This window comes from Blennius ocellaris (genome assembly GCF_963422515.1).
Source record: "Blennius ocellaris genome assembly, chromosome: 16".
Taxonomy (NCBI): Eukaryota; Metazoa; Chordata; class Actinopteri; order Blenniiformes; family Blenniidae; genus Blennius; species Blennius ocellaris.
Window position 1 is genome coordinate 21,091,306 of NC_137665.1, and position 26,821 is coordinate 21,118,126.

A 26,821-nucleotide genomic window follows, 5' to 3' on the forward strand; every position below is an offset into this window, starting at 1 on the left:
TACCAAGTTGGATTGTTATTATGGTGACTGTCAAAATAAAACTACCAAGTTGGATTGTTTTTATGGTGACTGTCAAAATAAAGCCACCAAGTTGGATTGTTATTATGGTGACTGTCAAAATAAAACCACCAAGTTGGATTGTTATTATGGTGACTGTCAAAATAAAACCGCCAAGTTGGATTGTTATTATGGTGACTGTCAAAATAAAACCACCAAGTTGGATTGTTATTATGGTGACTGTCAAAATAAAACCACCAAGTTGGATTGTTATTATGGTGACTGTCAAAATAAAACCGCCAAGTTGGATTGTTATTATGGTGACTGTCAAAATAAAACCGCCAAGTTGGATTGTTATTGTGGTGACTGTCAAAATAAAACCACCAAGTTGGATTGTTATTAAGGTGACTGTCAAAATAAAACTACCAAGTTGGATTGTTATTACAGTGACTGTCAAAATAAAACTACCAAGTTGGATTGTTATTATGGTGACTGTCAAAATAAAACCACCACCAAGTTGGATTGTTATTGTGGTGACTGTCAAAATAAAACCACCAAGTTGGATTGTTATTATGGTGACTGTCAAAATAAAACCACCAAGTTGGATCGTTATTATGGTGACTGTCAAAATAAAACCACCAAGTTGGATCGTTATTATGGTGACTGTCAAAATAAAACCACCAAGTTGGATTGTTATTATGGTGACTGTCAAAATAAAACTACCAAGTTGGATTGTTATTATGGTGACTGTCAAAATAAAACTACCAAGTTGGATTGTTGTTATGGTGACTGTCAAAATAAAACCACCAAGTTGGATTGTTATTTTGGTGGCTATCAAAATAAAACCACCAAGTTGGATTGTTCTTATGGTGACCGTCAAAATAAAACTACCAAGTTAGATTGTTATTATGGTGACTGTCAAAATAAAACCACCACCAAGTTGGATTGTTATTGTGGTGACTGTCAAAATAAAACTACCAAGTTGGATTGTTATTCTGGTGACTGTCAAAATAAAACTACCAAGTTGGATTGTTATTCTGGTGACTGTCAAAATAAAACTACCAAGTTGGATTGTTATTATGGCGACTGTCAAAATAAAACTACCAAGTTGGATTGTTATTATGGTGACTGTCAAAATAAAACCACCAAGGTGGATTGTTATTGTGGTGACTATCAAAATAAAAGTACCAAGTTGGATTGTTATTATGGTGACTGTCAAAATAAAACTACCAAGTTGGATTGTTATTATGGTGACTGTCAAAATAAAACCACCAAGGTGGATTGTTATTTTGGTGACTATCAAAATAAAAGTACCAAGTTGGATTGTTATTATGGTGACTGTCAAAATAAAACTACCAAGTTGGATTGTTATTATGGTGACTGTCAAAATAAAACCACCAAGTTGGATTGTTATTGTGGTGACTATCAAAATAAATATTTTTCTCCGTTTCCTCTTCGCTCTGTCGGGGCGTTTCCAGAAAGTTCTACCTGGGGGGGTCCATTTTCAAAAGGTTGTGTTTTCCGTGGCTCCGGTCTTGTTTTGTAAACAGACGACCCCCAAAACAATTTTTCGTTTTCATTTGGAATCGTTGTCGTGTAAACGAGGCGTGAGAGTGAAATCCACAGGATTCACTCTGAACACACAGTTTGATTCACAGTGTTTGTTCATTTTGACTGAATTCTGGATTTATTTATTTATATGTCGATCATCAGAACAATAAGTAATACATGTTATTGACAGGTGGGAAAGTTCCTGTAGTCAACAGACTGGAAACATTCTTTTTTTTTTTTTTTTTACATTTATTACACTGATTTTCTCTCTTTCTTTAACAGTTTATTTTCCTTGATCTTGACGTGTGTGAGGAAATTCAGCCTAAAGGTCCATTATGAACCAGCCAAAGCGGCATTGTAGTTTTTTAAAGGTGTTTATGTTCACATATGGAAAGTTTGGAGCCTAAAATCCCATCAGCTCTGTTGGTTCGTTCAATTGAAACATTAGAAAAATGCAACAAATACACACAAAACCCCATTTTTCCCCCAAACTGCACAAGCTTCATGACAAATCAGTGGATTTGCTCTTTCATTGTGCGTTATTAGTGTGACAAATAGCCGGATCGGTTCTGGCTCATTAGGAAACACCTGAGTTCAGAGTTTTCTGTGGAAGAAACGAGTCTTACGGGAGGATTTCTCTTCTCTTTTCTTCTCTTTTAAATCGGCAAACTCAGTTAAATAAGTAAACAAATCAATGAAGGAAACTGTAAAAAAAAAAAAAAAATGGAACCGTGCTTCTTTTAATCCTCTTATAAGGAGTTTTATTTGTTGCGGCGTGTGATAAATAAGCTTTAACACGAGTAGATTTGAAGGTTTTTACACAAACGGTTCTTTTAAATGAATCTCACCTGGAGGAGAAGTGGAGGAGTGGAGGAGAAGAGGAGTGGAGGAGCAGTGGAGGAGTGGAGGAGAAGAGGAGTGGAGGAGGAGTGGAGGAGTGCAGGAGGAGTGGAGGAGTCCAGGAGGAGTGGAGGAGTGCAGGAGGAGTGGAGGAGGAGTGGGGGAGTGGAGGAGCAATAGAGGAGTGCAGGAGGAGTGGAGGAGTGCAGGAGGAGTGGAGGAGCAGTGGAGGAGGAGTGGAGGAGTGGAGGAGGAGTGGAGGAGGAGTGGAGGATGAGTGGAGGAGGAGTGGAGCAGCAGTGGAGGAGTGGAGGATGAGTGGAGGAGGAGTGGAGCAGCAGTGGAGGAGGACTGGAGGATGAGTGGAGGATGAGTGGAGGAGTGGACGAGGAGTGGAGGAGTGGAGGAGGAGTGCAGGAGGAGTGGAGGAGGAGTGGAGGAGAGAAGTAGTGGAGGAGGAGTGGAGGAGAAGAGAAGTGCAGGAGTAGTGGAGGAGAAGAGGAGCAGTGGAGGTGTAGAGGAGGAGTGGAGGAGAAGTGGAGGAGTGGAGGAGAAGTGGAGGAGTGGAGGAGGAGAAGAGGAGTGGAGGAGAAGAGGAGTGGAGGAGTGGAGGATTCCCGACTGCAGCCGTTAGAAAGGACAGAAACCTGCAGATTTACTTTAATAAAGTGTTTTCAGACTCACCCAGCAGCTTTGGTATTTAAAAAAAAAGCTTTCATGAGATTATTGGGATAAAATATTTGTTTTAGTTCACATTAGACTGCAACAATAGAGTCGTCGTTTTTATCCGAGACTAAAATCATCCGTAGAGATAAACAAGCTTTGTTTTGTTTTAGTTGCAAATGTTGATGACATCTGGTAATAATTCAAATTGTGACCCCAAAAAGCTTTAAACCTGTAAAATATTTCCAAAAACTACAAATATTGTTTGGTTTGAACGGCGAAAACTGCAGATGAATTTATGACAAACAATGTTTGTTTGGCCAGAAAATGCTGCTTTTCCAAGAAATGACATGAACGACTTTTCTGCTTAAAAACTCAAGTGGACTGGAGGTCAGTAGACATGCAGGTTCTGCACTGTGCTTCAGCGGGCCGCAGTCCTGCCTCACTGCCAGAGGGTCACCGGTTCGACTCCAGTGAACAGATCTGTAATGAGATCACACTCAAACCACACAAGGTCCCAGAAAAGGTACAAAAACTTCAAAGAAACTTCAAAGAAAACAATTGCCATAGTAACTATACAATACATTCAAACTCCAAGTTTTCTCCACGGTGTCATGACTCCCAGTCCTCATTCTCTGGGACTTTTATTTTGATAGTCACCATAATAACAATCCAACTTGGTACTTTTATTTTGACAGTCACCGTCAGTGCTTTAAGTGGAACAAAAATAAGTGGTGGTACTCCCCTCGGTGACCTGCCGTCAGTTTCCCATACAATGAGTTTCTATTTGAAACGTTGCTGTGTGAACGTTTCATTTTTCTCCCATTTGCACTGTTTATAAAAGTTCCACCTTGATAGTGAACTTTGTGCTACCTTGGACTTGGCGCCATGAGATGTCTACACTTTAACGGTTTTCACCGGACAACATATACGTTGGGTCAGTTTTACATTCTCTTGTGTCAACTTAGGCGGTAAAACTTGTCCTGGACGAAGCCCAGCCGTCCTGATGGGATCTTACAGTCACTCGTACCTTAATTTGAAGGTCCATGCAGGACCATTTGGACCTGTAGACCAGGGGGGGTCAACCGGCGGCTCCGGAGCCATGCGGCTCTTTGGTCCCTCCACTGCGGCTCCTTGAGCCTCCGTCCCACTGCAGCTCATCCCAGAGGGACGTAAGGAGGCAAAGCCCCCCAGAGAGGGACGTAAGGAGGCAAAGCCACCCAGAGAGGGACGTAAGGAGGCAAGGCCACCCAGAGAGGGACGTAAGGAGGCAAAGCCACCCAGAGAGGGACGTAAGGAGGCAAAGCCACCCAGAGCGCAGTCCCTACAAAGAGAGGTAAAATGTAGGGTGGTGAACGAGCAGCGATGTGACGTCATTACAACAATAAAGGATGAAGAAGGTAGAATTGCGGCTGCAGGTCATGACAGCGGCTCAACTGGTGTCTGAAGCTGGGAGCTTCCTGTACCTTTCACAGTAAAAGTGCTGCGCTGCGGAGCGCCGACAGTTCCAGGAGGTTCATTACAGACTTGTTGAGAGTGACGGAACATTCTAGTGAATTACACAACAACTACAGGACATTAAAGACACACCATCACACTCATGGTTCTAACAATCCACATCTCCCACATTTATCTTCCATTTTAATAATGTGTAGCGATAAAGGAGCTGAGAGCTGCAATGCATTATGGGAGCTTGTTTGTGGTGTTTTAAATGTAATAATTGGGGGTTATGTTAGGTTTGTAGTGTTGCTAATAATTGTGTTTTTGTTGCTTAGTTCATGTAGTTGAGTTTATTAGTTGTAAGTTGTCAACCAGCAGTGAAGAAGGTTTTGTGTGTCGTGTCCTCCTGGCATGGTCTTCCTGGGGGACTGTCAAAATAAAATGTGTGTGTCTCTCTGGGTGTTGTGTTCAGTGGGAGACGGGACCAAATGGCTCTTTGAGCGTTAGAGGTTGCCGACCCCTGGTCTAGAACATGAGACAGACCCTACACTCAGCAGAGGAAGCAGATTGGCAGCGCGAACTCCCTGGTTGAAGCTTCGCCTGTATTTTTTATGCTAAACTTCTTGTGCATTCAATCCTTTTCTACGCAAGCAAGGAGGCATCACTCAAGTCTTTTTTTTCATCCTCTTCGACACACCTGTTGTTGTTTACTTCAATAGCCATTTCATAAAGTTACGTTCTCTGTGACTCTGAGCACCGTGGTGGTGTAAACGGTCCAGTCGTGTCCCGTTCTTTCTGGGGAATCTTCTTCACTTCTTCTGGTGCTGATGAATCAAAACGCCTGCTGAGGAAAGAGAAGGAAAAAAAAAAGGAAACCCTCCCTCTGAAATAATGATTTGTCTGATTGTGCAGATGCGTTATGTGTTTTCTAATCGCCGGCGCCAGCTGCTCCCTCGGGACGGACACCCTGGCGGCAGCCGTGCTGGAACACCTGGACTGATCCACGTTCTGATGGGCAATTTGCTCTTTTTCTTCCCCCGTCTGTTTCCTGCTCGCAGACACTCATCCACAATGCTGCGCTTAATTGCTACAAGGCGCTAGGCGGGTGGCGGGTGGCGGGTGGCGGGTGGCGGGCGGCCGAGTCTCCGTCCAGGATTTCTGCTTCAGTTCGCTGCAACGAAACGCGTCTGTGGTTTGTTTGTTCACCTGCCGCCGCTAAAGAGGGAAAGCAGCGGCGTTTCTCCACCGCAGCGGCCAAACTGATGTCTGTTCTAACAATGTAAAGGAATCATTGACCATCGGTGCAGAAAAAATATTTGTAAAATAGTTGCTGATGAAAAGTAATCCAAACATGGCCACCTCGGGAACTTGGAGCTAAACGGGGAAAAGCTCCAACATTTGTTTATCTCGTCACTCTGGGAAGAAATGTGATGAAGTTCAAAGAAACACTTGCTAACTGTTAGCTGTTGCTAATGCTTACCTGTTAGCTGCTGCTAACTCTTAGCTGTTAGCTGCTGCTATCTCTTACCTGTTAGCTGCCACTAACTCTTAGCTGTTAGCTGCTGCTAACTCTTAGCTGTTAGCTGCCAGTAACTCTTAGCTGTTAGCTGCTGCTAACTCTTAGCTGTTAGTGGTTAGAGCTTCTAACTCTTAGCTGTTAGCTATTAGCTGCTGCTAACTCCTAGCTGTTAGCTGTTAGTTGCTGCTAACTCTTAGCTGTTAGCTGTTAGTTGCTGCTAGCACTTAGCTGTTAGCAGTTAGCTGCTGCTAACGCTTAGCTGTTAGCGGTTAGCTGCTGCTAACCTCCCACACTGTGCGGATGACTATATTTATATAAAATGGAAGAATTCATACTCAGCGGAAGTGGAGAGTATAAATTAGCCTTGAGTCTGTATTGCTTGTGCTCTAGTGTCTCGTGTCACTACATCCTTCAGATGAGTTTCTCTCCATAATTTAAACACCTAAAGTCCTTGAGTTGAATCCTTTCCCCAAATTCCTCGGTTTAGTCTTTAAAGTTGGGAGACTGAAACATCAACATCCTCTCGACGTGGAGAGTCGTTCTCCAGCTGCAGGACTGAGACGCTTTCTAAGTAAAGTTAAATCATGCTAATGGCGCTAACCTCGCCCATTTTAGGGGGCATTGGTGCTTTATGGTGGAACATAATGGAGCTCGACTCGGAATGAGAGATAACGACACAAAGGCTCTAAATTTTGACTGCTGAATTAAACAAACGAGGTTTAAATTGTTGTTGAACGGACCGGCGTTCATCCCGCTCACTCGTTTGGCATTAAACGGGACATCATCAGTCATTAGGGGGACATGATGGACGTTCATTAGCAGATGCAGGAGCGTCGTTAAGAGAGGACGGCGTGAAGATTAACGGCGATGACGAGGACTCCTGAGAAAACAGTGTGGAAACGACCGGATGGGTTCAAATGGCTGACGGGTGGGGTGGGATGGGGGGGGTGGGGGTTCTGAATAGACGCCATGGAGCGTCTGCCTCGATGGACACGGTTCAGTAGAGAGATGAGGTCTCGTATCAGGATGATCCTCCCTGCAGGAGGCGCCAAGCGGCGGATGACAACCCAAGCCACCGACGTGCCGCGCTAATGAAGGACATAAGCGTCTCCTCATGTAACGGCGGGTTCTAAGTTCTCCCCGCACCGACACAAGTGGCCTCTTCTGTTCCATCGGCGAGGCGCGAGAGGCTGCTGATGGCTGCATTAAAAGAGTGAGAGTGGGTCGTTAACGCAGGAGCCCGCCGCTTGTTTCTTTTTGGCGTCGTGTCGGACAGCGAACACTTAAAACACAAAGCGGCGGCTCACCTCGTCGTCCTGCCGGGAAGTGAAATATGAGGCTGTTGTTGTTCGCTCCTTCGTTTTCCTCCATTAACTCTGGGAATGAGTGTGTGTGTGTGTGTGTGTGTGTGCGTGTGTGTGTGTGTGTGTGTGCGTGTGCGTGTGCGTGTGCGCGTGCGCGTGCGCGTTTGTGAGTGTGAGTGTGAGTGTGAGTGTGAGTGTGAGTGTGAGTGTGTGTGTGTGTGTGTGTGTGTGTGTGTGTGTGTGTGTGTGTGTGTGTGTGTGTGTGTGTGTGTGTGTGTGTGTGTGTGTGTGTGTGTGTGTGTGTGTGTGTGTGCTGGTGTAAGTGAAGAAGCAGGACATGTGGTCAGAACATTCCAGGGACATTATTAATTATCAGAACATCTAATTGATGAATTAAGCCTCTAATTTGAAAACAAAGTGTAGAAGTGCTGCTCAACAACCTGAAACACAAGAAACAATCCAGGATGACCTGCTGATGCATAAACACAACTTTGTGTGTAATGTGTGTGTCGCCACAGCTCCTCCAGTAGAGAAGAGGTGAAGAATGAAACTGCGACTGCACATCTGGAAGGTTTTTCTCACAACGGGAAAGTTTTCTATTCATTCATTTAGTTTACTGCTACAAGACTGTTATGGCCAGTCGTCATATAATCTCAACTTCAAGATGCTTTAAACTCCAAACCTTCCGTTGTTTTCCTGGCAGTTTGTTTTGAACTGTGTTCATCTTCAGCTGGAAGATCAAGGCCTGGCAGGATTTCATTGCACCTGGTTTATAATACCAATAGAGTTCATTGATTCATGAACCCGCTCCAGACCTCCTCTCTGCAACAGACACTGAACCCCCTGAACCAGCCTGGGCCCTGGATGGAGACGGGGGACACAGACCCTGGTCCTCCTCAGGTCCACCAGAGCTCCTTGGTCTTCGTCCCACTGAGCTGCAGACAGTTCTGCTCACACCAGGTGACCAAGTTCTCCTCACTGGCTCTGGACTCAGGCTCATCACCCCCCTGGTTCCTCCAACGACTGCTGGGTGCAGAGTGACTGTTTGTTTGTTTCCTGCTGTGAGGACCTGGACTCGTCTTCTTCACTGAGGACGTGTGTCGTGACAGAAACATGACGTGAAGACCACCTCTTCAGTTTGGGTGCTGTTTGTTCACACTGCAGCTGAAACACTTGTAATGTGACGGTTTGATTTCCAGGAAACATCAAAGGGGAGGAGCAGCTGACTTCAGGTGATCCGGGTCCAAGAGTCCAACCAGGAACCAGGAACCTGGAAGTGTCGAGACTCCGAGTTCAGACTCCGACTGACAGTCGAGTGTCAGAGAAGAAGAACCTGGTGAGTGTTTGTCCAACTTCCATCTTAACCTTAAAGTGTGAGTGGGTTTTTAGTGTGTGTGTGTGTGTGTGTGTGTGTGTGTGTGTGTGTGTGTGTGTGTGTGTGTGTGTGTGTGTGTGTGTGTGTGTGTGTGTGTGTGTGTGTGTGTGTGTGTGTGTGTGTGTGTGTGTGTGTGTGTGTGTGTGTGTGTGTGTGTGTGTGTCCCAGGTCGGTCCTGATTCTCTGCGTGACTGAAGATGTACGATGTGGAGGAAGAGGAGGAGGAAGGCTCAGAGAGTGTGAGCAGGTAAGAGACGTCAGACTGAAGAAACGACGCAGCTCCGGGGTTTTGTTTTGCTGAACGTGAGCAGTGAACATCGTCTTCCTGCCAGAGTTTATCCATCTTCACACCAACTGGCAGTTTCATGGCTCACATGCAGTTTGCCTCTGTTGTCATTCTGGACACCCTGAACACAAAGATCAAGGAGACACTTTGTTTTTGCTTCCATTCCTCACGAGCTGAACTCAAAGATCAAAGACGTTCTATGAACACAAAAGACCTTTTCCTCTCAAGCCTTGTTCACAAATGTGTGTGAGTGTGTGTTGGTGAGGCAACATAATCAGATCAATATGCTGATTAGACGGCAGGATTATTGCTCAGGTGTGTCTCAGGCTGGCCACACTAAAACAAAGGTCACTCTCATGTCAGTTTTAAGACGTCGGCATGGCGCCACAGACGTCCAGAGCGTTGAGGGAGTGTCAGTCGACGTGCTGACTGCAGGAGCTGCTGGCCCACAATCACATGTTCACTTCTCAATACCTTTGTGCGTGAGTCGCACCACAAGTCCTTTTAGTTGCCAGTCTAACTAAAGGAGGACACATAAGTCAGGCTCTTAGAAATCAATCATCAGACTATATTGAAGTGCAGTGAGCAAGAAATACAAATACAGAATTCTGGGCCTTGGTTCATACTCTAAAACGAGCGACGTGAAGTGCAGCTCGCAGTTCACGGGAAGAAAGACGTGTCTATCTATGCAAAATGTGTATTTATGCTTTCATCTGCTCGTAGGCAGGGCGATCTAGATGATGAGTCTCGTGGTCACGGGGCACCGCGGGGTTGGCTGTGGTCACAGGGTGTCGCTGGGGCAGCCGTGGTCACAGTTGTAAGGAGTTTCCTCAGATTGCAGTCAAGGTTTCGATCTCCCCACTCAAGTTCCTGTTTCATACGCCGTTTTCCTGCAAATACTAGAATAAACAGTTTTTACAGACAGCATTGCGCAACCATGATCACTGTATCTAAAGTTGTTTATCATTAGAGCAGATATCAGCAGATGGTTAAAGCAGACATCAGCAGATCATTAGAGCCATGCACTAGCAAATGTCCTCACATCAAGTTAGTATCTTTCACACAGTTTTTAAGCGGAGCAGTTATATTAAGAATTAATATCTTAACAACACGCATTTACGTTTATTCCAAAACGCTCCTCATCCCACTGGATTCATCCCTTCATGATGTTCATTATAGTCATCTGGCACGTCTAACTAACAGCCCGTCCTCACCAGGAACCTGCTTCACCTGAACCAGATGTTTCTGGTCTGTCGTCCACACCAGGAACCTGCTTCACCTGAACCAGATGTTTCTGGTCTGTCGTCCACACCAGGAACCTGCTTCACCTGAACCAGATGTTTCTGGTCTGTCGTCCTCACCAGGAACCTGCTTCACCTGAACCAGATGTTTCTGGTCTGTCGTCCACACCAGGAACCTGGTTCACCTGAACCAGATGTTTCTGGCCTTTTGTCCACATGAGGCGGTTTTAGAAGCGTGAAAACAGGTTGTTTTTTTAACACAGGTCCCAGAGTGGGGAAATTCTAAAACCCCAACTCGTGCCGTCCAACCCCCAGGGGTGTGGTCGGCAAAGACGGCAAAATCGATCTCCTGTGTAAAACAAAAAAAAGATGACGTAATCGCACCCCCTCTTGACAGTCTGTGATGTCATCAAATAACCACAACAATCAGGGACTACAACCTCCGGTGCAGCTGCAGAAGCTACTGACACTATAGACCTATAGAATGAGAAGCTACTGACGCTATAGACCTATAGAATGAGAAGCGACTGACGCTATAGACCTATAGAATGAGAAGCTACTGACGCTATAGACCTATAGAATGAGAAGCGACTGACGCTATAGACCTATAGAATGAGAAGCGACTGACGCTATAGACCTATAGAATGAGAAGCGACTGATGCTATAGACCTATAGAATGAGAAGCGACTGACGCTATAGACCTATAGAATGAGAAGCTACTGACGCTATAGACCTATAGAATGAGAAGCGACTGACGCTATAGACCTATAGAATGAGAAGCTACTGACGCTATAGACCTATAGAATGAGAAGCGACTGACGCTATAGACCTATAGAATGAGAAGCGACTGACGCTATAGACCTATAGAATGAGAAGCGACTGACGCTATAGACCTATGGAATGAGAAGCTACTGACACTATAGGCCTATAAAATGAGAAGGGACTGACACTATAGGCCTATAAAATGAGAAGCTACTGACACTATAGACCTATAGAATGAGAAGCTACTGACACTATAGACCTATAGAATGAGAAGGGACTGACACTATAGGCCTATAAAATGAGAAGCTACTGACACTATAGACCTAAAGAATGAGAAGGGACTGACACTATAGGCCTATAAAATGAGAAGCTACTGACACTATAGACCTATAGAATGAGAAGCTACTGACACTATAGACCTATAGAATGAGAAGCTACTGACACTATAGACCTATAGAATGAGAAGCGACTGACACTATAGGCCTATAGAATGAGAAGCTACTGACACTATAGACCTATAGAATGAGAAGGGACTGGCACTATAGACCTATAGAATGAGAAGCTACTGACACTATAGACCTATAGAATGAGAAGCGACTGACACTATAGACCTATAGAATGAGAAGGGACTGACACTATAGGCCTATAGAATGAGAAGGGACTGACACTATAGGCCTATAGAATGAGAAGCTACTGACACTATAGACCTATAGAATGAGAAGCGACTGACACTATAGACCTATAGAATGAGAAGGGACTGACACTATAGGCCTATAGAATGAGAAGGGACTGACACTATAGGCCTATAGAATGAGAAACGACTGACACTATAGGCCTATAAAATGAGAAGCTACTGATGGAGCAGCAGGAAGAGTGCAGCCTGCGACCGTCTGTGTTTTTGGTGTGTTTGGTGAGTCACAGCGCCCCTAAAGGCCTGCCATGTGTACTACATGCCCTGAAGCCTCGTGTTGTCGTGTTCATAGTGACGTGTTTATAGTGACGTGTTCATAGTGACGTGTTCATAGTGACGTGTTCATAGTGACGTGTTCGTAGTGACGTGTTCATAGTGACGTGTTCATAGTGACGTGTGGACGGAGGTTTTAGAAGGCTGGGGAGAAAAAAGATTGGGGTTTTTTTGTCGCGTGGATGTACCCTAAATGGTGGAGTTCAGATATTTAAATTGTGGCTGTGTCACTATATTTTAATGGCCTCATGTTTCCATGTTGATGGTTTGTTTGTTGATTGACGACAGGCTCTGTTTAACTTTTGACTCGCTATTGTGTTCTACGTGACTTTAAAGCTGTTATTTGGGGTCACAAGAGGTCCCATGAGGTGACGTTGGTCTCAGAAGACGTCATTGGTGATTGTTCATGAAGCGTTGAAGTTGGATTGTTCCATTTCTTGGGCAGAACAGAAGGAACAAGTGCCATCAAGGAGGTTTTTGACTACATAAGTGAATCTCTTCCAATGAACTGGACGAGGACACAACAGACGCTTCAAGCTCAATGAGGGACGGATGTAAATCGGAATAGGAAGACCATCAAAGTGTTCCTTCCACCACCGAATGAAGCCCACCAGAGGTCAGAGTAGGTTCTCTCCTGCAGAGACCACAGTTGCAGCTTGAGAACGATCTCTCCAACCCTTCTGAGCTGCTGGATGACGCTCCAGAAGCTCCTTGAAGCTGAAAGTTCTTCTCCATGGCCTCATTGAACTCCTCCCAAGTCACAGATGTTGCTTCTGGAAGTGCAGCAGCTGCAGTCCTTGAGCCCAGCAGTACCGGTCTGCTCAGTGCCAACCAGGCCCTCAAGGTCTCCTTTATCAGCTTGACAGCTTTCCACACCTCAGGTGTTCACCAACGTGTCCTGGAGTTGCCGCCATGACAGGAACCAACAAGCTTCTGGCCCCTGCTGAGCAGAGCCAGTTCCTCAGAGGAGGTCTTGAACAGAGTCCAGTCTGACTCCTTGTGTCCAACCTCCTCTGGTACCTGGGAGAAAGTCTGACGGAGGTGGGACTGGAAATCCTTTCACACAGAGCCCCCTGCTGGCCGTTCCCAGCATAGCCTCACTGTGGGCTTGGTTCTGCCGGGCCTCTCTTCACCTGAGAGTCCAGAACATGCAGTCCCAGGTCGGGTGGAAGGACAACCGAGTTGATCATGGACCTGAGAGCAGAGGAGCCCTGGTACCACACACTCTTCTGAGCATGACTGTGTTTGAACCTTGTTGGTTCTGGACCGTCTGTGGTGAGAAGAGAAGTCCAATAAGATCTCACTGCTCAGGTTCAGATCGGCAGAACTTTCCTCCAATTACCTCCTTCCAGGTCACAGTCCTTGATCCTGTGTGTGTGTGTGTGTGTGTGTGTGTGTGTGTGTGTGTGTGTGTGCGTGCGTGCGTGCGTGCGTGCGTGCGTGCGTGCGTGCGTGCGTGCGTGCGTGCGTGCGTGCGTGCGTGCAGAGGACAGCAGCTCAGACACACAGCAGGATCTTCAGTGTCCAGCAGGTTGTCTCTGAAGAGTGACCAGTCCAAAGAATTTCCACCATTCTTCAGTCCTGAACCTGGACCTTCAGACACAAGGTAAGAAAGTCTTTGTTTCTTTAATTTCCTCAAAACCAGAGTGAGAGAAGTTTTGCTCCCTCTCAGATTCAGTTCCAGTATTTAGTATAAGTGTACCAGATGCAAACTTAGCAGCAAAGTGTGATCTCACACTCTTTCTAAAGTCATGTTTCCAGCATGAAGATGCTTGTTTAAAGTTTGAAGATGAGATTTTAAGGTTTTCAGTCATTGGATGATTTGGATGTTGGTTGAGAAGAAGTTCCAGAGTTGGTGGCTGAAGGCCTGAAGGCTCTGGACCTCCTGATGTTCATCCAGGCTGGAGGTCAGTGAGGCTGAGAGGAGGTCAGGGAAGGACTGTGGACATTGGTGAGATGTGCAGGAGGTAGGTGAGGTACAGAGGAGGTCAATGAGGTACAGACGGAGGAGCTTCGTCAGTCACTTCAATGTCTGACAAAGACCTTTGAAGTGAAAGCATTGTTGAACTGAAGTCAGTGGACTTTCTGGAGAAGCAGTGTCATGTGAAGGATGGAAGATGCTCTGATGATGATTCAGACAGAAGAATTTTAAAGCAGTTGGAGTTGATGGAGGATTTGAGAAGGAGACCAGAGAGGAGGAAACAGATGGAGAGAACCAGTAACCAGGGCGTGGACCAGTGTGGAGATGCTGCTGGGTGACAGGGAGGGCCCAAGGTGGTTGATGTTGTTGTTCCACAGGGTGGAAATATGCTGACCGAGTGATGCCATTGATGAGGGATTGAAATAACAGAGTGCTGTGGAGGAAGAACCCAGACTCTTAACCTGAGAGGAGGGAGAAACAGAGGAGCTGTCCATGATGAAGGAAAAACTAGAACCTCTAGTGGACCTGAAGCTAATGAGGAGAACCTCTTTTATCACTGTCCAGTTTGATCAATTTGAAGAAGAACCAGGATCTCATGTCTTGTAGATGGTCACTGATGGAGGTGGGTGGGAGGGTGGAGTTGGTTTGGTGCAGATGTAGAGCTGAGTGTCGTCTGCATAGCAGTGAATCTTCATGATGTATTTATTAAAAGTATGGATGTGGGAGGAGATGGACAATGAAGAAGAAGGAACCCAAGAGGAGGAGAAAGAAGTAAAAGTCCAGATTCAGGTGGTTGATGGAGGTTTTGATGAGAGTTTCTGTTTCTGAGCTTCGTTGACGAAGGAAACCAGACTGGAACTGTTCATACCGATTATTATAGGAGAAGTGAGTCTCGTTCAGATGCTGCTTTTCCAGGAACAAAAGACAAAGTGGAAATGACTTTAAGGTTATTGAAGTCCTTTTAAAAATCTAATTTTAGTTTTCAAATCCTGAAAACATTTTCAGAATCATTGAAGTTCTGTTGAAAACATCAACTGAACTATTAAGAATGTCTCTGATCTGTTGACGATCTAACAGAACACATTGACCGTGTGTGTGTGTGTGTGTGTGTGTGTGTGTGTGTGTGTGTGTGTGTGTGTGTGTGTGTGTGTGTGTGTGTGTGTGTGTGTGTGTGTGTGTGTGTGTGTGTGTGTGTGTGTGTGTGTGTGTGTGTGTAGAGGACAGCAGCTCAGACACACAGCAGGATCTTCAGTATCCAGCAGGTTGTCTCTGAAGAGTGACCGGTCCAAAGAATTTCCACCATTCTTCAGTCCTGAACCTGGACCTTCAGACACAAAGTAAGAAAGTCTTTGTTTCTTTGATTTCCTCAAAACCAGAGTGACAGAAGTTTTGCTCCCTCTCAGATTCAGTTCCAGTATTTTGAAGCTGGATCTTTGTGTTGTGTAGCTCAGTGAACGTTGCTTGGTGTGCACAGAGAGAAGAAGAGGAGTGACGGCATTGAGCAGCAGCCGTCCTGCTGTCCTCTGTGTCAGGACGTCCTGAAGGACCCAGTCTGGTGGAGCTGTGGACACCAGGTCTGCAGACGGTGCAGCAGCTCACACTGGGACCAGGGTGGTTCATCAGGAGCCTCCTGCTGTCCTCAGTGTGCAGAAAGATCCAGAAGCCAAGTTGCACCCAGTAAGAGTGGACACGTGTCTGCTGAGGGACTCGTCTGTCTTCACTGGACTTGTTGTGTTGCTGCTTGTTTGTGGTCAGTCTGATTGTTGTTGTTGTTGTCTCTGACCAGGTGCTGGTCTGCAGAAGGTTCTAGAGGAACACAAGCAGAGTCTGAGGAGCAGATGTGAACGTGTGGTTGAAGGAAGTGATGAAGCAGGAGGAGGAACCCTCCTCAACAGGATCTTCACTGAGCTCCACATCACAGAGGGACACAGTGAGGAGCTCCAGAGGGAACCGGAGCTGAACCATCTGGAGACAGCTTCCAGGAAGCAGAGCCTCCAGGACACGTCCATCAGGTGTCAGGCCCTCTTCAGAGCCTCGGCTGAGCAGCACAGACACATCCGAGTGGTTCTGACCAGCGGCGTGGCCGGCAGTGGAAAGACCTTCTCGGTGCACAAGTTCACTCTGGACTGGGCCGAGGGCCTGGAGAACCAGGACGTGGGGGTGCTGATGGTGCTCTCCTTCAGGGAGCTGAACCTGATCAGAGAGCAGCCCCACAGTCTTCTCGCGCTGCTCCATGTTTTCCATCCAGCCTTACAGAAGGTGACGGCAGAGGAGCTGGCGGTCTGCAGGCTGCTCTTCATCTTTGACGGTCTGGATGAAAGCAGACTTCCTCTGGACTTCAGCAGCTCCCAGCAGGTGGTCCACGTCTCACACAAGTCTTCGGTCAGCCTGCTGCTCACAAGCCTCATCCGGGGGAATCTGCTGCCCTCGGCTCAGGTCTGGATCACTTCCCGACCCGCGGCGGCCAATCAGATCCCTCCGTCATGTGTGGACAGACTGACAGAAGTGCGAGGCTTCACTGACGCCCAGAAGGAGGAGTACTTCAGGAGGAGGCTGAGCGGTGAGGGGCTGAGCAGCAGAATCATCTCCCACATCCAGACCTCCAGGAGCCTCCACGCCATGTGTGGAATCCCAGTCTTCTGCTGGATCACTGCCACAGTTCTGGAGCACATGTTGACCACAGAGCAGAGAGGAGAGCTGCCCCAGACCCTGACTGACATGTACTCCCACTTCCTGCTGGTTCAGACACACAGGAAGAAGCTCAAGTACCATGAAGGACATGAGACGGGTCCACAGAAGGGTCAGAGAAAGCTCACCAAGGCTGACAGGGAGGTTCTTCTGAAGCTGGGCAGGCTGGCCTTAGTACATCTGGACAAAGGAAACATCATGTTCTACCAAGAAGACCTGGAGCAATGTGGTCTGGATGTGACTGAGGCCTCGCTGCACTCTGGAATTTGTACTCAGATCTTCAAGAGAGAGTCTGTGATCTTCCAGAAACCCGTCTACAGTTTCGTCCATCTGAGTGTTCAGGAGTTTCTGGCTGCAGTCGACTTGTTCCACTGTTTCACCAGCAGGAAGACTGAAGAACTGAAGACCTTCATTGGAGAGGACTGGGGACACAAACCAAAGACTTTTTTTGACAAAGTGTCTCAGTTGTTCAGAAACAATGATGTCTTCTCATCTCTGGACATCTTCCTGCAGAAAGTCCTGCAGAAGTCCCTCAGAAGTCAGAACGGCCACCTGGACCTGTTTGTCCGCTTCCTTCATGGCCTCTCTCTGGAGTCCAACCAGAGACTCTTAGAGGGTCTGCTGGGTTGGACAGAGATCAGTCCAGGAACCATCCAGAGAGTCATCCAGAACCTGAAGGAGATCGACAGTGAAGAAATGTCTCCTGACAGAAGCATCAACATCTTCCACTGTCTCACGGAGATGAAGGACGTCTCAGTCCATCAGGACATCCAAAACTTCCTGAAGTCAGAGAACAGATCAAAGGAGGAACTCTCTGAGGTCCACTGCTCAGCTCTGGCCTACATGCTGCAGATGTCAGACCAGGTCCTGGAGGAGTTGGACCTGCAGAAGTACCAGACGTCAGAGGAGGGACGACGGAGGCTGATCCCAGCTGTGAGGAACTGCAGGGAGGCTCGGTGAGTCCACATGTCTTCATGGTCACATGTCTCAGTGATGTTTGTAGAAAGTAGTTCCTGCAGTTCCACTGTGCAGATGTTCCTCAATGATCTGTCATGAAGAAACATGTGGATCAGCACTGAGTCACCCTGTGGATGTACTGATCATATTGATGATGAAGATCAGATCACTGACGCTTTATTTCTCTTCATGAGATCTGATGATGAGAAAAATCCAGAAAAAGACCAAAATGATCATTTTGATTAAACTCATTTGATTTTAGAATTTTAAAAACCAGATAAAGAAACTTAGAATGACGTGAACAAAGATCAATTCAGTGAATCCTCTTCCTCATCCTGCTAAGAAAGCAATAAAATACAATCAGAAATAGAATGATTTACTGAAGCATGTCACCTGCTGCTTTAAGAAGAGAAATATTTACATTAATCTGCACTCAGTAAAACTGATCTTTTGGATCTTCAGTGGTTCTAGTAGAAGAACAATCATCTGACAAATGTCCAGACTGAAATAATGAAATATCACAAAGAATTGCTGACGATCAGGATTTTTGATCTTGTACCTTTCAATGTCGTAACCATCGTCCAGAGGACGTTGAATATAAACAAGCAGCAGGACGTCCAGCTCCACTCCACAGCTTCACTTCCACATGTTGAACTGAAGACATTGTTGGGACCATTATGTAGGGATTTCCTACCTCATATGGATCACTATTTATGTTATGGTTGGCTATCGATAATGATTAATAATTATCAAAGATAGTTATTAATAATGTTGTTGAAATTGAATCTGATCTGTATCAGAAACCTCGGAGCACCACCTGTCTAAACAGGAAATGATAGTCAATTCAGTTATATCAGTCTCATAAGATATACTAAACAGTTGATCAGGAATTTGAATTAATAGTTAAATTAATTACAATTACCAGAATTAACAGTCAAGGTTGAAGGATTTTGGAGTTCTTGACACATAAGAGGTCGACATTTCATTCACCGTTGTGCACATTAATAAAACAGCAAGTATGATTCCAAAAATTATATTTATTAACAATGAAAACAAATAAAACACTGATTCTAACTACCTATATACAGCTGGGTGTGTGTAGGTGCATGTGTGTGTGTGGAGAGAGAAAGAGAGAGAGAGAGAGTTGGAGGGAGTGTGTGTGTGAGATGTGTGATGGAACTACAAAACAAGATGGCGGATCACAAGAAACTACATTCCAAATGGAGATTGTCAGAGAACAGGTGGTCTGTCCTGTGTCTCGGCCATGTGCTGAGAGCAAAAGAACAATAGAAGCTAGCCGCAGCATCTGCTTCCTGTGTGTCTCTGCTAAAGGACCATTTCTAGAATGAGTTTATGTGAATGCGATTTGTTGTCTTGTAAAACGTCAGGAGTCGTCAGATGGTGTTCAGTTACTGTGTGATGTTGTCTTTGATGTGATATGTGTAGGATTGTGAGTTAACAAGTTAGTAAAGCAGATTAGCATGCAGACCCTGTGTCTGTGGCAGAGCTAACGTTGGTTTACAGGTTAATAACGGCTCCTAATATCATTATCAAAAGAACGCAATCACTGTAATAGAACCAACACATCTTCATGAAGTTAAACAATTCTATGCATAGCATCAGGTTTAACTAATCTCAAGTAATGCCCAGTTGTTCCCACTTCCTTGAAGGAGTTCAGTTGTTGTCCTGCTGGAGGGAAGCTGGTGTCTTCTCCTGTAGTTAGCACCTCCTGCTAACTGTGGTTGCTGGTTCTGCAGGCTGAGGAGAAGAAGATGAAGTTGATGTTTCAGGAGCTGTCCTTCTTTGCAGCTCCTGGTTGTCCCTTTGTCCAGACTGAGGAGCTGGTCGCTCAGGTCTGTGATGGTTTTCCTGCTTGTTCAGGAAAACACAAAGAAGTTCTGTGAGGGTCCCTGGTCCCGTCCTGGAGGAACCGGTTGGTTTCCCTGAAGAGCAGAATCTGGGTGCTGGTCTCTGGATCAGGGGAAGGTTTCCTCGGAGTCTTCGTTGCAAGAGAGGAGTGGAGGCCCCCAGGCCTCTGGTGTTAGCTGTGTGCTAACGCTGGGTGAGTTGAGCTGCTGGGATCAGCCCTTCAGCAACCCACCTCCTTGGAGTTTGCTTTGCAAGAGTCAAAATGGAGGCTGGCTGAAAGCCTTTTGTCCACGTGTGACTTCAGAGGTGTCAAAGCCTGAGAGCTTCAACCAATCAATGACTGGCTAAATGCATGGGGGAGAGTCTTGAGCAGAAAGGGGGGGGGGGGGGGGGGGGGTCCTGGAGAATGTCCCCCCCTTCCCCACTCTAGGTGTGAAAGGCCATCACATTCCTGGGTCTGAATTCATGTCATGACTGCGTCTCATGACAAATGAATATTGTCTCTAACCAGAAATGAACAAACTTTCTGTGGTCCTGCAGATCCCAACAACATGAAGTCAACATGTGGAACTCCATGTTCTCTCCTTCACGTCAACATGAAGCCAAAGTCAAACCCAGAGAAGATGATCTGAAGCTCTGATGTCCAACAAAGTGTCCTCATAACAATGTCCTGTCCTCTCTGTGTCTCATTACAGACTTTCTGGCTGTAAACTCTCTGGTTCTCACTGTGAAGTGATCTCCTCAGCTCTGAAGTCTGACCCCTCCCATCTCAAACTTCTGGACCTGAGTGAGAACCGGCTGGAGGATTCATCAGTGAAGGTTCTGTGTTCTGGACTGGAGAGTCCAAACTGTAACCTGGAGACTCTGAGGTCAGTTCACTGTCTGGAGGTAGAATCTGTTGAGGAGTTTAGGAGGATCCAGATGTTGGAGGACAGAGATGAACTGAGCTCTGCAGCTTGTTAGTGATCAGCATGTTGATGAGACTCTTCTCCTCCTGGTCCTCCAGCTGTTTGGACTTTACTTTTCTAAACTCTTCCAGTCTGAACCTTCTTCACTCTCAATGACTTCAACGTCATACTTTGTCCTCTAATCTCACGTCTTTCTCTCTTTATTCAGGTTGAGGGGCTGCAGGTTTTCAGAGATCAGCTGTTCTTCTGTGGCCTCAGCTCTGAAGTCCAACCCCTCCCTCCTGAAACATCTGAAACATCTGGACCTGAGTAGGAACCAGCTGCAGGATTCAGGAGTTCAGCAGCTGTGTGGTTTTCTGGAGAATCCACTCTGTGGTCTGGAGACTCTGAGGTCAGTTGACTGTCTGTTACTGTTGTAGAAGGAGGAATGTTTGTGATGAGAGACTCTGGTCCTGCAGTGAGAGATGGACTGAGCTCAGCAGCTTCTTACTGATGTGTGTGGACATGAGGATGAGTGAGTGTGATGAGTGTGATGATGAAGATCCACAACAACAGAACAGCTCATTGATCAGGACTCAGTAATGAGGAGCTGATCGTTTCTCCATCAACACATCTGATTGGTTCTCCTCATTCATTCTCATGCTTTCTCTCTTTATTCAGGTTGGAGGACTGCAGGTTGTCAGAGGTCAGCTGTTCTTCTGTGGCCTCAGCTCTGAAGTCCAACCCCTCCCTCCTGAAACATCTGAAACATCTGGACCTGAGTGAGAACCAGCTGCAGGATTCAGGAGCTCAGCAGCTGTGTGGTTTTCTGGAGAATCCACTCTGTGGTCTGGAGACTCTGAGGTCAGACTCCATGTTAGAGTTTGTGTGCAGTGCAGGTTGTGTTCCAGTGAAGGTCAGACATCAGGCTGATATGAGATGATCCACACTGAGGATCTCCATGAGAAACTGAGACTTTAGTCCTGGGACTGTGGCAGAGCCGTATGGAGCTCCACAGCTCAAAGCTTGGTAGACGAAGAAGGTGCTGCAGAGGAGAATCACTGTCAACCTCTGACACGCTCCATGTTCACCTTCAGCTTCCAAAGCAGGCTGATCTCTCCTGGATGAAGAGTCACTGATCTCCCAGCTGGATCTCCAAACTCTCACTCACTCTGCAAACTCTTCACTTGTTGTCTTGATGTCCACTGACCTTGGCTGTTGACTTGTCCTCCCACTGGACACTGCTTCTGTTTGCTGTCACGTCAATTCAGCTCCAGAAGAACAAAGATCACATCAGTGACAATTTTCACTTCCTGTCATTTCATGTCAGGGTGAGAGAGACTTTATTTGTCACTTTGTATGATGTGGCTCTTTGTAGTTCCTCCATAATGTCCTTGGCTCTTGGTCTCTGAGGGGTTGGACACCCCTGGTTTAGAAATAACCTCCAGAGCCCTCAGGGAGGTCTTCAGAGGTCCACAGCCTCGGCTCCTCCATGGATCCACATCAATCATAATAAGCGGAGATATTTCAATAGGGTCCTCGCTCTTTAGTGCTCTGACCCTAATTCTTCTGTGGCAATTACACAATAATGCTCAGTAACATGTAAATTCGCCTTTTTAACAGGGTGTATGGGCTGAGCACTAAAAATCAAACTAAAAAAAAACAATGGGCGCCATGATTCCTGCTGCTGTGCTGGTAAATGATGTCATCACGCACGTTGCCTTACTTGCATAAGTTGATGATGTCATTCACGCCCACTGGAATCAATAAAGGAATTGTTTGTAAAATTAGCAAACGATTCAAAGGAATGGAATCACTGGGAAGCGGTTCTCACCAAGAACTGGTTTTCCATTGTCGTCCCTATCAACTCCTCATTTCACCTCAGATTCACACCAAAGTTAGAAAAGATTCAGGAAACAAATGTTGAAGGGTTTGGAGTTCTGTATAGAAGAGGTTGGAATGAAATATTGACAGATCCAGATGTTGGAGGACAGAGATGGACTGAGCTCTGCAACATGTTGATGAGACTCTTCTCCTCCTGGTCCTTCAGCTGTTTGGACTTTACTTTTCTAAACTCTTCCAGTCTGAACCTTCTTCAGTCTCAATGACTTCAACGTCATACTTTGTCCTCTAATCTCACGTCTTTCTCTCTTTATTCAGGTTGATTTACTGCAGTTTGTCAGAGATCAGCTGTTCTTCTGTGGCTTCAGCTCTGAAGTCCAACCCCTCCCTCCTGAAACATCTGAAACATCTGGACTTGAGTAGGAACCAGCTGCAGGATTCAGGAGCTCAGCAGCTGTGTGGTTTTCTTGAGAATCCACTCTGTCGTCTGGAGACTCTGAGGTCAGTTGACTGTCTGTTACTGTTGTAGAAGGAGGAATGTTTGTGATGTGAGACTCTGGTCCTGCAGTGAGAGATGGACTGAGCTCAGCAGCTTCTTACTGATGTGTGTGGACATGAGGATGATGAGTGTGATGATGAAGATCCACAACAACAGAACAGCTCATTGATCAGGACTCAGCAATGAGGAGCTGATCGTTTCTCCATCAACACATCTGATTGGTTCTCCTCATTCATTCTCATGCTTTCTCTCTTTATTCAGGTTGGAGGACTGCAGGTTGTCAGAGGTCAGCTGTTCTTCTCTGGCCTCAGCTCTGAAGTCCAACCCCTCCCTCCTGAAACATCTGAAACATCTGGACCTGAGTGAGAACCAGCTGCAGGATTCAGGAGCTCAGCAGCTGTGTGGTTTTCTGGAGAATCCACTCTGTGGTCTGGAGACTCTGAGGTCAGACTCCATGTTAGAGTTTGTGTGCAGTGCAGGTTGTGTTACAGTAAAGGTCAGACATCAGGCTGATATGAGATGATCCACACTGAGGATCTCCATGAGAAACTGAGACTTTAGTCCTGGGACTGTGGCAGAGCCGTATGGAGCTCCACAGCTCAAAGCTTGGTAGAAGAAGAAGGTGCTGCAGAGGAGAATCACTGTCAACCTCTGACACGCTCCATGTTCACCTTCAGCTTCCAAAGCAGGCTGATCTCTCCTGGATGAAGAGTCACTGATCTCCCAGCTGGAGCTCCAAACTCTCACTCACTCTGCAAACTCTTCACTTGTTGGCTTGATGTCCACTGACCTTGGCTGTTGACTTGTCCTCCCACTGGACACTGCTTCTGTTTGCTGTCACGTCAATTCAGCTCCAGAAGAACAACGATCACATCAGTGACAAAAATAACCTCCTTCTTCTTTCACTTTCTCGAGGCTCCAACCTTCTTAAGAAGAAGAAATGAACAACAAGGATCAGTCTGATCAGTCTCAATGACTTCAACGTCATACTTTGTCCTCTAATTTCACTTCTTTCTCTTTTTATTCAGGTTGTTTGACTGCAGTTTGTCAGAGATCAGCTGTTCTTCTGTGGCCTCAGCTCTGAAGTCCAACCCCTCCCTCCTGAAACATCTGGACCTGAGTGAGAACCAGCTGCAGGATTCAGGAGCTCAGCAGCTGTGTGGTTTTCTGGAGAATCCACTCTGTGGTCTGGAGACTCTGGGGTCAGTTGATTGTCTGTTACTGTTGTAGAAGGAGGAATGTTTGTGATGAGAGACTCTGGTCCTGCAGTGAGAGATGGACTGAGCTCAGCAGCTTCTTACTGATGTGTGTGGACATGAGGATGATGAGTGTGATGATGAAGATCCACAACAACAGAACAGCTCATTGATCAGGACTCAGTAATGAGGAGCTGATCGTTTCTCCATCAACACATCTGATTGGTTCTCCTCATTCATTCTCATGCTTTCTCTCTTTATTCAGGTTGATTAACTGCAGGTTGTCAAAGATCAGCTGTTCTTCTCTGGCCTCAGCTCTGAAGTCCAACCCCTCCCTCCTGAAGAAGCTCGACCTGCGTTCCAACAACCTTCCGGATCCAGATGTGAAGCAGCTGGTTGGTCTTCAGGAGAGTCCAGACTGCAGCCTACAGACTCTCTGGTCAGTAGATGTTGGAGTGAGTCCCTGCTGCTTCCAGCAGGTTTCTACTACACACAGTCAGTATGAGAACAAAGATCCAGTGTTGGACGTCTCAGTGAGGCTGTGAGAGGACAACGCTGAGCGGCTTCAGGATTGGACAGCAGAGGACACAGTCAGCCAATCAGAGGAGCCACAGGCTGGTTGTGTTGGTCTGACAGTGGTGGTCCTTCATGAGCTCTGAGCTGCTGCTGTGGACAGGACTGAAGTCCTGGCTGCTCCACAGACACTGTCCTCATGTCCTCTGACCTCTCTTCTCTCTGCAGGTACTGAGAGAAGAGAGGACGCTGTGTGTCCTGAAGGTCCACTGAGGACAGCAGAGAGGACGCTGTGCGTCCTGAAGGTCCACTGAGGACAGCAGAGGGGACGCTGTGTGTCCTGAAGGTCCACTGAGGACAGCAGAGAGGACGCTGTGCGTCCTGAAGGTCCACTGAGGACAGCAGAGGGGACGCTGTGCATCCTGAAGGTCCACTGAGGACAGCAGAGCTTCCTCCAGCAGTGAGCGACAGACGAACCACCAGAACATCTGCTGAGTGTCGGTGGTTCAGTGTGAAGAGCTGTGAGAGTCCAGCATCAAACCAGGGTTCCTCTGGATGTGATGCAGAACCGTCACTGTGTGGACTGACCCTCCTCTTCCTCCTCTTTAAAGAGTTGATTGTTTCTGATTGGACACAATAAAAACACAGAAACTAACATTGCAGTCAGTCTTCATTGTTTCCTGTCAGACTGAAATGGTCCTTTTATCAAGACATTAGATTTCAATCCCAGGAATGGATGAAATAATAACGATCTAACTCGTGCAGAGCGGCGGCAACTTCTCGCTTCTCCTACAATTGTCTTGAACCTCCATTGGACTGGAGGACACAGGGAGTCCGTCTGGAGTCAGAGGACTACTAACCACTGTTGGTTTATGTCCTCCTTCACCTCCTCCGTCACTTCTGAGCTCCTGGGAGTCTGAGCAGGGTTCTGGGAGAACCTGGCGGGAGCACCAACCATCCAGGTAACTGCTCAGTGAGTGTGAGAGAGGGACCAGGAGGCCACTCATCAGTAAACTACCCCACCCCCCCACCCCGCTCCACTCTGGACCACTTGGATGAGGTTACCTGGTCAGCCCTGGAAAGCCCTGCTGCTGCTACCAGATCCTCCACCGGCCCCTCAGATAGCCCCCCTGGTTTTTAAAGGATGTATTTCAGATGGTAGGTCCAGACATTTGATTCATTATTAATTGTTTCTTGTCGACTGGAATCTTCCCCTTGCCTTGTAAACATGCAACCATTTGCCTCCTTTTAAAGAAGCCCTCAGTGGACCCCTGTGTTTTAAGTCATTTTAGGTCTATCTATAAACTTTTCTTTTTAATCAAACATGTTTTAGAAACAAAACCATTGACCGGTTGTGCTGCAGGTCACCAGAGCAGGCCCACGTTTGCTCTCTCTGTATCAACACGGAAGGTGCAGCCAGTGGTGGGCTTGGCTGGGTTTCTGCCCTGGGCGTGGAGACGATGGGGGGGGGGGGGGGGGGGGGGGGGGGTTGCCAGCAGCTGCTGAAAGTAACTTGTAATCTAACTTTGTTACTTTTAAAAACAAGTCATCAGTAAAGTTGCTCAGCTGCTTTTTAAAGGAGTAACTAGTAATCAGTAATCAGATTACTTTTTCAACGTAACTGTGGCAACACTGATTGTGACATATATCACAATAATAAGGTTCCATCTGACCTGTGAAAAGTAATCCCCCGAGCCCTGATTTCTACGGTCGGCTGAGTCGTACAGTAACACTCCTACACTGAAACTCTTGGATTCTCTGCTGCTGCAGTTTGAGATTACAGGTTTGACCATAGATATAGAACACAAGATACCTCACTTCGCCATACATACAGCGTCGCCATCTTGGTCCGGTCACCCGCTCCTGCTAATCGTGTGGATCCACACGAAAAAACAGTCGTAGCTCGCTTGCTAGTCCACGTAGCAACACAAGCAATACCTCATTTCATAGCTGAGGGAACGCTCAACCCTCTGGAAGAACCGTTTCCCCTCTCAACACATTTTCCATGAGGTTTATTCGATGGGAAATATCGCTCGATTCAGCGTGTCGTCACACCGGAAGTCACGTGACCGGAAGCTGGTCTTCTTCGTGTGTTCGGAGTTCACAAGGAGCTGATGGCCGGAGACATGGCCGCCCGCTGAACTGTTAGTGACGAGTGGAGGTCTGCAGCCCGACGCTTCTCCTCCGTTCAAGGTAAAATGAAACTTTTCTTCTAACTTTAGTTTCCCGACATGGTTTATGAATAGCAGTGGTCATAAATGTTGAATTACAGTGTGACAGTTTTTAACGTAAGTATTCTAACGTGGATGGTAGTAATTCAGAGTTTTAAAAGGTCACTGAGCGAGGAGTAACTTAACTGTAGTCATCTATCCAGCAGCGAGGTCGTTATAGTATCTAACGTTGTGTTTGTAGCTCACAGTTAGTTTAGGAAATATAGAAATATGACAAATGTCAAAGTTCAGATAGATAATGTATATAAAGTGGATGATGGAGAGGTGTAGTGTCCT

At 46.5% G+C, this 26,821-nt stretch overlaps 1 protein-coding gene across 1 annotated transcript in view; it reads left to right on the forward strand.

Moving 5' to 3' along the window:
- LOC308141065 (NACHT, LRR and PYD domains-containing protein 14-like) overlaps positions 1–26,821 on the forward strand; it is a gene marked incomplete at both ends in the record, with an annotated part of 38,133 nt that overhangs the window by 9,611 nt on the left and 1,701 nt on the right. Inside the window, 14 exons of the mRNA XM_080511068.1 lie at positions 5,550–5,676; positions 8,514–8,650; positions 8,887–8,936; positions 13,429–13,548; positions 15,338–15,540; positions 15,650–17,507; positions 20,073–20,246; positions 20,494–20,676; positions 20,946–21,128; positions 22,425–22,607; positions 22,867–23,049; positions 23,634–23,807; positions 24,067–24,250; positions 24,551–24,619. Coding sequence (XP_080367194.1) covers positions 5,550–5,676; positions 8,514–8,650; positions 8,887–8,936; positions 13,429–13,548; positions 15,338–15,540; positions 15,650–17,507; positions 20,073–20,246; positions 20,494–20,676; positions 20,946–21,128; positions 22,425–22,607; positions 22,867–23,049; positions 23,634–23,807; positions 24,067–24,250; positions 24,551–24,619 — 3,828 coding nt within the window. The remainder of the gene's footprint in view (positions 1–5,549; positions 5,677–8,513; positions 8,651–8,886; positions 8,937–13,428; positions 13,549–15,337; positions 15,541–15,649; positions 17,508–20,072; positions 20,247–20,493; positions 20,677–20,945; positions 21,129–22,424; positions 22,608–22,866; positions 23,050–23,633; positions 23,808–24,066; positions 24,251–24,550; positions 24,620–26,821) is intronic.